Source organism: Pseudorasbora parva, chromosome 19, assembly GCF_024679245.1.
Source record: "Pseudorasbora parva isolate DD20220531a chromosome 19, ASM2467924v1, whole genome shotgun sequence".
Classification (NCBI taxonomy): Eukaryota; Metazoa; Chordata; class Actinopteri; order Cypriniformes; family Gobionidae; genus Pseudorasbora; species Pseudorasbora parva.
This window is the reverse complement of record NC_090190.1, coordinates 36220612-36232807: the sequence shown is the minus strand read 5'-3', so window position 1 is coordinate 36232807 and position 12196 is coordinate 36220612. Positions and strand designations below refer to the sequence as shown.

Below are 12196 nucleotides of genomic sequence, written 5' to 3'. Positions count from 1 at the left end.
TCGACTGTTTCATTTAGTTTTACCTTTGTAAGTTTCCTGAGTTTTCTTATCTTTTATAAATACACTACTATTTCATCATTTGTTCATATCTTCAACATCATTAAACTAGAATGTGACGAAAGTATTAAACATTTTGAATAACCCCAAACTTTTTAATGGAAGTGTATGCCTGTATATTATGTGTATTAATATTTTTTTAACAACAAAGCTTGCCCAACATTAAGTTTTTGTAGAAGGCAAAACATGTTTCTGATTTCTTCAAATAATTAAGTAGAAATTAAGCATAAATAAAACTCAAACACAAAAGCACATTTAGACCAGTTTATTGTTTTTCATCACTCTGAATTAGGTTGCTTTATCTCAGGAGTTCTTGTGCTGGTTGTTCTTGTTTGAGATCTCACTTTTTGCTCTCAGTCACTGCCTGGGTGGAGGAGATCACTTTGCCATCCTGAACCTCCTCTACAATAGTTACCACTTTGCGTGTAGTTGATGTTGAGGTTTTGGTTGAGGACTGTGCGGTTTGTTGGCTTCTGTGATTGGAGGAAAAACAGGGGAAAAACTCTCAATCTCATTCAGCTTCCTATAATTTATTGAGAATCAGGGTGTGAATGTGTATTTTAGTCTCTTACCCAGAAGCCTCTCCATCCAGCAGTCTTCTGTACTCTGCAATCTCCATCTCCAGTCTGGCCTTGATGTCCAGAAGCATCCTATACTCTTGACCTTGACGCTCCAGATCGGCACGAAGATTGACCAGTTGCTGTTCCATGTTGGTCACTTGCGTTTGGTAGCCAGACAACATAGAGCTGTAGCGGTTTTGTGTGTCGTGCAAAGTGCCTTCCAATGACGATTTCTGTTGAGGAAAAAGTCATTATTCTAAAGGCTATGTGATGTATCAGAACTGCAAATTTTAAGACTGACCTGGTCACCTACTTACCATACTGAGTTGTGACTGCAGCTCGATTTCAAGACCCTGGAGTGTGCGTTTAAGCTCTGTGATTTCTGATTTGGATGATTGAAGGTTTTCTGTACTTTCAACGACAACTTTGTTGATGGATTCACTCTATTAGAGACAATCAGTAGCAGAGCAGTCAGATAAGAACTTTGATTTTGAATTGGTTTTGACAAATATAAACTAATCTGATTCTACCTGTGTCTGGAACCAGGCATCGAGTTCTCTGCGGTTTTTGGCAGCGACTCCCTCGTAGTGCTCACGGATTTCAGCCATGACTTTAGCCAGGTCTTCCTGTGGTGCTGCGTCAACTTCTACGTTGACCTGTCCGGTCATCTGGGCACGTGCTGCCAAGAGTTCCTAAAGATGCGACAACAAACAAATGAGCATTTGCTTCATGGACGAATAGCTGATTTATTCAAGAGTGTTAATCAATCGCCAACTTACCTCCTCGTGGTTCTTCTTGAGGAAGATCAGCTCTTCTCTCAGCCCCTCAATCTGCATCTCCAGATCAGATCTGGCCATTGTCAGCTCATCCAGCACCCTCCTCAGCCCAGCAATATCTGCCTCTACAGACTGCCTCATGCTCAGCTCATTCTCATATCTGCAGAGAAATGTAATCATTGTAAATCTCTTGGACCCATTCGAGATGTTGATAGTCAGATTTTCTCTTAGACATGCGTGGACTTACTTGACTCTGAAGTCATCTGCAGCCAGCTTGGCATTGTCAATGCTGAGGTAGATGCCTCCGTTAATACGAGTGGCATCCTGGATCTTCAGGGGACAAACATATTGACAAATTTAGATATCTCTTGAGAATTATTTGAGCTTAGTCTTATCTCTTATATTCATCTTCATTACAACAATCTCCATCAATATATTGAAAATATCAATGTTCTCAAAGATTTAATTGGTCATTTTGTACAAAAATTACTCATAAACTGCACAATGTTTTTATTTTTATTTTAGCACATTATTAGTATACAGGTTAGTTAACAAAAGATTAGTTATATATTATTTATTTTCTAATAACAGTTTCAATTCTTTTCTTCTGACAGTACCACATACTTTGTTCTGGAGGTCATTGATGGTAGCATAATAGGCACTGTAGTCACGTGCAGTGGGTGACGTCTTGCTCTCCAGGAACTGGCGGATCTTCAGCTCAAGATCAGCATTGGCCTTCTCAAGGGTGCGCACCTTCTCCAGGTAGGTGGCCAGACGGTCATTGAGGTTTTGCATGGTGGCCTTCTCATTTGCAGACACGTCAAACGAATCAGAACCACCACCACCGAAACCAGCTCCACCACCGAAACCAGCTCCACCACCACCAAAACCAGAACCACTGCCAAAACCAGCTCCACCTCCATAGCCGCCACCACCTCCAGAAGAGTAAGAACGAGAAGCAGAGGAACTTGAGATACGTGTCCCAGATCCTCCAGCTCCCCCATGCATGCTGGGGGCACGCATGCCAGACATACGACCACCACCACCACCGGACATGGAGAAGTGAGATCCTCCTCCTGCCATGGATCCTCCAGAGGATTTAAAACTGCGTGCGTATGAAACAGACATGGTTGCAGAGGAGGCTTCCTGTTCTGCTCTTTGACTGAAGAGAGTGTGAGAAGTGAGGAAAAGATGACCACAAAATCTTCTTTTATTTAGAAATAGAGGGAGGCAACGATCAAGATGGGCGTTGTGGATTAGCCAAAGAGGTGGAGTGAGAAACCATTGCCTCACTCTCCAAATCAAACACAGGGTCACACGCAGTCACACAGCATTCAGCCAACTGCATGGTTTGAATCAAGCCCCTATTTGCTGCAGTTGGATTTTATAGGAAGGCATTTTGCCATAGTGAAATCAGTGACAAAATACTATGCATATGTTTATGATATGAACTGCACTGTTCTTAGTCTAGTAGTTTAGTGAAAAAACCTCTTCTGCACTCAAACGCAGTGGATTTACAAGGAAAATTATTTTATGTATGTATTGTCTATAGTACATACTATGTATGGACTATATGGAGTGTGTATATACATGCACATCTGGACCGTTATATCAACTCGGACTAAAATACATATATCCAATTTTAACAATACCTTCTGAAGTGCATCTGATTTTTATATGTTTAATACAGTATATCATGATTGTTTAGAAAATCACAAAATTCAACATTAGCATTGTAGTTACCTTAATTTCTTTTGAACCTGAGGGTAAAACGGTGCTCCAAATACAAGAACTAAGAAAAGTGAGAGTTTCTGTCCTCAGGGTGCCAATACTGAGCCACACCCAAAGAACAAGCTCTGGCACAGTCACAGTTACTGCGTCAGTTATTTACATGCAAGAATATAAAACGGTTCATATCTCTTTATTAGAAAATAGGTTTTATCCCATATGCGTACAAGAATATAGAATGTAGAGGTTCATATCTTTTTATCATAAAATGTTTTATCACATGTGAGTACAAGAATATAGAATACAACGATTCATATCATTTTATTAGAAAATGCATTTAACAGGTATATATAACTCTTTGCATTCGAAATCTCAAGTGATGCATTTTGTTTGGATCAAATCATTCTTTATCCTTTTATCCATTATCCTTATTAAATCTGAAAAACATGAAGATATGCCTTAATGTTGTTGCCATGGTGACAGGAACAAAATACAAAAACAAATAATAAACCACCAGAACAAAAGGAAATAACATTTAGTAAGCGTTAAAGGCCGTAAATCTGATGGCCTGATATGAAAACAAGAAAGCCCTTTAATAATTAAGCTTCGGCTGATGGCAGGGAGTGTTTTACACTGAAGAAATAAAGGTGGGATATGAAACGCCTTTCACCATAAAAACGTAGAAGAGGCCGTAAGTGTGAAGAAGTTTAATATTTCATATGTTTGCTTGACATAAGTGTTGACGCATTTCTGAAACAAAACTCTAAAAAAGAAAATGGATCTTTGTCTGGAACTGTTTTACTTGGACTGCATGACTTCCCCCTTCTGGCTCACATTATTTCAGTTTGTATGCCAGAACCATAGACTGTAAAAAAGAACCCACAGTTTCAGGCTTGGCTGCAGGAGTATTTATATTTGACATAGACTTGCTTACTGTAAAGCTTGCTTCATTTAGGTTGTGTCCCTTCACATATAGTATGAACTTACACTGAACTCAACAGTTACATGACCAGCCTTTTTTTTTTGCTGTCAAAAAGGGTGGTTCTCCATCTGAATTTTTCTACGCTTAGTGTCAATAATGTACAGGGAAGTGTCAGAGAAAAAGTCAAAGATTTGGTGATATATGGTTTTATGGTAGTCAAGCACAATTTACACAGACAAATAGAGGAGTGTGACAAAGTCTAATGCCTGAAGTATAACAAGCTTGGTCTGATGCACCTGCTCCTATTAAGGACAAAATAATAGTTTTTTTTATTTTATGTGCCGTTCCTGTCTGAATTATTCAAAGCCGGTAATGTGCAGATGGTAAATATAGGGCTTGTGTCTTTGTAGTTGTTCTTTACCATTAAATATTTATGAAAGCATAATTTACTAGGCTACTAATAATCAAAATGCACCGGAGAAACACCTGTGAAATTGTAATCATTTGCACTTTGTAAGTCATATTTGCATTTAGCTAATGCAATTAATATGACTCACATAGTCAAATGACAAAGAAACAGTTTTGTAGCAAATGTTATTGTATTAATTGTGTTTGTATCTCTGCAGCATTTCTTTTCTTTTTTTCCTCCAAACAAAAGCGTGCATTTTGAATGCATTTCAATGTGTTTTTCTTTGCCGCTTTTAGATTTTTATTGCAGTGCTTTTGTGCTGTTCCCTTAATGAGTCTGAACCATATAGCATTTGAGGACAAAGGGTGTGTCAGATCAATACAAAGCGCTGTGCAGGTTAGGTAACATCTAGAGACTAACAGGGGGACAAATTCTTTCATTTTTCACCCTTAGGATTTGACAAGTATACGCAAGTATAAGCCTATAGGGAAACTGTGTTAGCAGTGCCCTCCGCCCAAATGATCTTGAGCAATTCTTTTGTTCTTTTGATGATTGAAAATAAAAAATAACTTAGGGAAAGTTTTGTAAGCGCAATGTGTTCCAACTGTTTGGTGCAAAAGTGATTAACTTTGCTTCAAGCAGAATACATGACAGTTTTACTGTCAGTATATCAATGTCTAAAACAAGGGTTATTTAAGCTTTTTTTGGTATATTTGTATTATATAGACTAATATGTTATAATACCTATGTGCAGACATAAAGACATGATCTGATATACAGAGTGGCATGCTAAATTTTATCACTTTAATTTAGTTATTATCCATTTAATGACCTCATGATTTGAGAGACTAAAGGCCCGTTCACACAAAGGACGATAACTATGATAAAGTTAACGATAAAGAGATAGTTCTTAAAATCACTCTCAATAATAAAGAATAACAGAGTTCACACCACAACTATAAGGATAACGGTACAGATAAACAACATTGCTGGAATCACTTTCAGAGCTATTTTATCCAGCTGACGAACTATAACGAAATCAAGCATTTAAAGTGACAGACAAGCAAGAACTTAGAATAAACCGAACGATTTCATCCGTTGTGTGGATGCTAATAGTTTTCTTTAGTTATCATTCTTGGTGTGAACGGGCCTATTAAAGAATAGCAGATCACACCACAACTACAGCGATAACGGCACAGAGAAACGATGGAATCACTTTCAGAACTATTTTATCCAGCTGATGAGCAATAAAAACATTCACAGCCAATCAGAATCCATCCTGCTTTAACGAACTTAAGCATTTGAAGCGGCAGACGACAAAAATGTAGCACGCATAATAAACCAATTTGGGTGTTTGCAAACGCTGCTGATGTGTTGATTGTGGGCGGAGCCTACCTGGTGGCAGAAAATTACTGTTCTGCAGTAGTCCTAGCACTCTATGGAAGCCATAATAAGTAATTTAAGATGTTTTTAGATTATTTTAGTCAAAATAGATGAATACATCACAAATACAATCACTGTAATATGATAAACTTGCTTATCACTTTTGACCAATAGGTGGCACTGTTATCAAATTATTATGGTGTAGTAATACCATTATAATTTTGATAACTTTTCGCTGGCATTGGCTGAAGATAATCCGAGCCAATTTTGGTAAAAATCAGACCAACGGTCTAAAAAGTTTGGAAAAGTAGGTTTTCAAAGAAATTCAAAATGGCTGACAACATGTTCGGGTAAATATGGCATAATTGGTGACATTTTTCTCGGCATGACCTCTATCAAGTTTCAATAAAATATGCAACATGAATCAAGTGATTAGCATTTTTGGAAATTTCATAACTTTTGACTACAAGGTGGCGCTGTCTCTAAACTTTTTGAGGACCTTCAGGGCATGGTCCTGGTGGCACATACCGAGTTTCGTAAGAATACACTAATCACTAATGTGTTCTTAAAATACAGCATTTTAGGATAAAATTCAAAATGGCTGACATCCGCAATGGCCAATATGGGATTAGGTATCTTTTGACGTATTATGCACTGAAGCAGAAGAGAGTTTTATGATTTTTAAGCAAACCATTCAGAAGTTATGAGCAAAAAGGCCATTTTTCATATCTTCTGACCAGTAGGTGATGCTTTGCCGAAGCGATGCAAGTAGCCACAGGTCATGCTTCTGATTGTACTAGTTTCGTCTAAAAAACACATGCTGTTCTTCAAATTTGTTAGCATGCTATTTGGGAACGGTTGGGTTTATCAAAAAGCTTTTAATAACTTTTTTCCAGCATGGTCTGAAGGACTTAATTTTTGATTTTAATGAACCGAGTTTAAAAAAAAAAGTAGGTTATTTGGTTGGAAAATGTAAAAACTGAAAATGTCGTCATATAGGGTGCATTGTCTTGAGCCAAGGAATCAGAAGGAACCAGTTTGTGGATTGCAACCATGTCTGCATTTATTTTCACAGCGCGTCTTCGACAGCAGCGTTCTATAAATATTAAGACCACATCCAACGGCACAACATGACATTGTTTCTCTTTTTCCGTGTATTTTGCCAATTTTCCTTCACTTGTTGCCACAGTTTTCCTGCCACCACTCTGTGTGCGCAGCTGCCAATGATGTAACTCTGACGTCTGCTCACAACTGGTCTATAAACAGAACGTTTGTGTGTGCTTAGTTATCGTTTTTGATGTTAACGGGCCTTAAAGGGATTTTATAATTGAATTCATAATTTACTTATGCTCAAGTTGTTCTAAATCTATATAGGTTTTAGAAGAAGAAGATATTTTGAAGAATGTTGCTAACCAAAAAGTAAGTCAATGGGGACCATATCCTCTTTTGTGTTCAACAGAACAAAGAAACTCATACATGTTCAAAACAACATGAGCGTGAGGAAATGATGACAGAATTTACTATCGCTTTAAATACAATATACATCAGGACTATCAAAGGCTAAAAAGTGATTTAAATGCGACAAATACGTCTAAAGGAATTTGTGCTGCCACCGTAACTAAAATATAAACTTTCTTGTACATTTAAGCCTAAAATCTTTGTTGAAACATTTGTGTCAATGTGTCTTAACAATGAGGTACTGAAAATAATCTTGAGGAATGTGCAAACAAAGGCTTGTACAAACCTGTAAATCGTCTGCTAGCCCCCAACCAATGAAGATCTAGCCTTTTCACCTGATCCTTCTGACCACATTGCGAGATAGTTTTATGCGGTTTTCAAAGATTTATGGCAGTGTTGAAGGGAGAAGTTATATGCTTGTCAAGAGGTTCATTAACACTTGTGCTTGCAATAAAGCACCATATCATTAAACAAAAAAGGTTTGGGTGTGTTGCTGTGACAAAAGTGGGCCTTCCACGAAAAGCTAGTAAGAATGTGGCCGGGGCAACAAGGATTTAGTATGTTTTATGACTGAAGACTTTTTTAATCTTCTGTTTTTCCTATGATGTCGGACTTTAAGGGGAAAAGCACTGAATTGCTTGATTTTAAATGTGAAGTATAAAGACCTGTTCATCTGTAAACCATTACGTAGGTCTTCAAGCATGAGAGTAAAGAGGCTGTTTAGACAGAGGTTTCAGTTTGCTGCCGTTTTATTGGACCACCCGAACCCCACCCCACTCCACCCATCGAGGCTCATATTACTGCTGCGTACAAGCCTGAATCTACAGTTTAACCCTCGCTGCATGTGTCTTTTCTCCTCGAGAGTATTGATATTTTACATAGGCTTGATTACTATAACAAGCAAACTGATAATGACCCAGGCTGTGAACTGTAAATTAACATTCGGAGGCAAATAACCTTATTTGTGGCGGTATTAAACAGGAAATTATAAGATTAGCCTAACCGCTGCAAATCGGTTTGGAAAAAAAGGGCTAAAAATTAAGGATACCTTTATTATTCAAATAGTCATCACTTTTGGAAATAATGTTCCTTGTTATCTCCCAGATGAGTTTTATTGTACCTGAATTGGCTTTAATTGCATTACAAAAACATTACTGATAACTGATATTGCTGGAACGCCTATTCAAAGAGTACAATTGCGGTGAATACACAGAGCAGAATGAATCCGAGATAAAATATAAATCGGAAGACACCCGTGAGAACCTGTCCGTTCTTGGCATTCGTTCATAAAGTACTCTTTTATTCTTTAAGAAACTTGTGAATCATAACTGAGTCATTTGTTTACTTTAATGGCATTATGTTGAAACAAAGTGTTTGTTTGTGCAAGCGGAAACCTTTGTGAATTACTGCATATTCCACGTCTTTATGTCAAACTGTGCAATTGGAAGCATTTATATAGTTGCCAATTATCCTTTGGGCAGGACAATGCTGACATTGTCCTGCTGTTTCTTGCTGTGAATGTGGCCTGTAAACATCAGGTGAGCATTTTGAGGACAGAGGGTGTGTCGGATAGATTCGAAGCGCAGGTTAGGTAACACCCTGAGACTAGGGGACATATTCTTTTTATTCCTTCCCCCTCAGGGTTTGGCAAGTAAACACAGCCATGACAGCAGAGAAACTGCTATCGGTCGTCTACGCCCTCCCATCAATCACTCAACAAATATTCTTGTGAAATATTTTTGCGGTTGAATAGAAGCTTAGCAAAGCTTTTCAGGTTAATGTGGTTTTATGAACTATGACTCTGATTCCCAGACGTGATGGATAAAGGCACAGGATTAAAGTTTTTGACATTTTCTTTTTTGTGCTTGTGTCACGTATATAAAGGTGTGCAGTTGAAAGTTCTGGTAATGTTTACCTATGCTGACATCTTTAGACTATATTTCAATATAAGATTAAAATCCTTCCACATGCTCCCCAGATTAGTCTGATATCCTAAAATATACTGAAGTAATATTCTTAGGGCCTGTGTCAGCTTGTCTACAGTAGTCAGTTGCCCTTTTAAGGACCGTTGTTGGAATCGTTCTGCGAGTGCAGTCCAACAGACGGACGAGAGCCAATTTCTCACACATGTGTCTAATATTTTTTCTCCATAAACCATTCAACTGCGTACTGTTGGGCTTCCATTTAATTATAATGATCTGTGGAATAAAAGATGTGATTTTTTCCACTGATGTTGCCAGGAAAGGGGAATGCAACTGTTTTTAAAAGGGTTAACTTATTTGCATATTGTGCATTGAAATACCTTTTTGGCCCCTCTAACATGTGCTCTGGTTCTTTAAGGGATAGCCCATGGATATTGCCCTATAAGGTGCTGTTTAATCTCAGGGTTGTAGAATCTGCCCTTGTCACAGTACAATTGATGTGAAGACCTAAAGACAAAAAATGCAGTGAACCAGAGGAATGTGCAAGCAAAAGCTTAGTGAAATGGAGATAAAACCAAAAGCGTACATGATCTTGCATAATCCACCATGCAACTATGGAACAAAATGAATCAAACACATTGCTGATATCAGAATACTAAAACATAACAGCATGACATAATTAAAATTGTCTTCACTTTTTATTTAGATTTTACATAAATAAGGTACATTTTATATGAAAGCAGGGTTGTTACCCCGAGGCAACATCAATCAGTAGATGATTATTAAGTTTTGTGAGTACATGTCGCATTGTGGTGATTTGAATATAAGGTAGGTTAAATGCAACTCTTGTTCAGACAGAACTGTGGGTTCTTGTAACTACATGTCACACACACTTCAAAGGAGCTTGTGTGAGAAAGCATTTTAGGGTCCGTTTACACGGCATCCTTTTCAACTAAGAAGGGAACACTTTTTAATGCAATTTAACCATTAATTTACACAAAAATTGTGCCTGAAAACATTTGTCTCAGTATAAACTACAAACATGCAAATTTGTGAAAACCGTAATGTTATGCACAATCATATTCTATAAGCGCATAGGTTTTTTTTTTTTTTTACACCGACTGGCCTAGCAGCATAATACAGCGTTTTTAGTCGTTTTCACAGATCTATGCAAATGGGGCGTTTTGACATCGTTAATGTCTGTACGCAAGGAATTTTTAGGGTTTTTTGTTTACAAAACCGTTTTTAACGAAAAACTGAAAACTAATGCATTTTGGTCGTTTTTTTACACAACAAGTGTTTGGCTGGCCTGAAAACACAATCTTTTGAAAACCAGTTTTAAAATGCAAGTTTTTGAAAACTAAACCGTTATCTTCTCTGTGTAAACTATGAAAACACAAATCTGTGAAAACGGTGATGTCATGCGTATTATGTGTTTAGTCTATACTATAGGCGTGCACGTTTGGCAAAAGTCTGCTCTGTAAAAGACACATTTTAATTCTGTAAAATGTGTAGGCCTATTTTGCAGTATCATGACAAATCGGGTCTTCCCTTGAAATCAGGTCTCCCCTAACTGTCAGTTAAAGGTCCCGTTCTTCGCGATTCCATCTTTCAAACTTTAGTTAGTGTGTAATGTTGTTGTTAGAGCATAAATAATACCTGTAAAATTATAAAGCTCAAAGTTCAGTGCCAAGCGAGATATTTTATTTAACAGAAGTTCCCTTTCAAAGCCTACAGCGAACGGCCGGTTTGGACTACACCCCTGCACTTCCTTCAGGAATGATGTCACTAGAACCGTTTGTTGACTAACCCTCCGCCCACAAGAACACGCAAAATAGGGGGCGTGGTCATGTTGCTCTCCCACGTGGAGAAGAGCGCGCATTCAGCACTTGCATCTCCCCGTTATGGTAAGAGGCAGGGACCTTTCCGGGCAAAGTGCGCTAAGCTGCTGTCCAATCTCAACACGGGAAGCGCTGGCCCAATCAGAACTCGTTATGTGTTTCTGAAGGAGGGACTTCATAGAACAAGGAAATCATCAGGCCGTTTTTAGGACAGAGGAAACAGCGCTGTACAGATAAGTAAATTGTGTGAAAAATACTGTGTATTTTTACACGCAAAACATGAACTCATGTTATATTGCACACTGTAAACATAATCAAAGCTTCGAAAACACGCGAAGAAGGGGACCTTTAAAGCTGCAGTCTGTAAGTTTTGCCTCTATGTCCCCATCTCTGTGTGAAACCTGCAACTGCAGTTATTTGTGGAGTTAGCGGCACCTCAGCGTGGATAAATCTAATGTTTTGACTGTGTATGGCTGTCAGTCACCGCACCGGTGTGGATACTGTACTTCTAAATCACAGATTCTACGTCTTGGAGTATAACCTAAATAAGAATTTGTGAACAAAACATTACAATAAATCACGCTACCAAAGGTGATTAAATCTAACGATCGCTCGAATAACATCTAACTGCATATTATTATTATTCTAGCCATCAAAATGATTAATTTAATTACTCCAACTGTGAGAAAAGGCTATAAATGATCTGCTGAAGAACATGCGGTATACATGCTCCTTAAATGCGTTACTATTACTAGCCGGACTCTTTTTTTATGTATATAGACGTGCTTGACATGCTTGAATTTCCCACGGAAATCCACCGTACCACTCAAATTATAACACATTTTTAGAAGCTTACCTAGCCTGACGTGGTCATACTCAACTCTAGTCAGAATATGAGTCTGAAACTACTCCATTGGGCTGTGATTATGGGGCGTGTTTCAACCGAATCAGGTAAGACATCAATTGGATAGACCAACAACCAATCAGAGCAACAGAGTGACACATTACTTTAGTTGTCAAATGTCAACAGAGCTCAACTGTGTTGTCAAGTCCGTGTTTTTTTTCCGCAGGTTGTTTTCCATATCCGCTTGTTGAAGCGACTGTTATGTGATATATAGACCTATGAATACGAATTTTAGC

General features: G+C 38.1%; 1 protein-coding gene across 1 annotated transcript; it reads right to left on the bottom strand.

The window, feature by feature from the left end:
- Positions 1 to 307: 307 nt before the first annotated feature.
- Positions 308 to 2580, bottom strand: LOC137047634 (keratin, type I cytoskeletal 13-like). Its single transcript, XM_067425442.1, has 7 exons — positions 2018 to 2580; positions 1641 to 1723; positions 1397 to 1553; positions 1148 to 1309; positions 935 to 1060; positions 630 to 850; positions 308 to 530 (listed from the first exon to the last, which is right to left on the bottom strand). The coding sequence occupies exons 1-7, from the start codon at positions 2519 to 2521 to the stop codon at positions 398 to 400; spliced, it is 1386 nt and encodes a 461-aa protein (XP_067281543.1). The 5' UTR covers positions 2522 to 2580; the 3' UTR covers positions 308 to 397.
- Positions 2581 to 12196: the final 9616 nt, after the last annotated feature.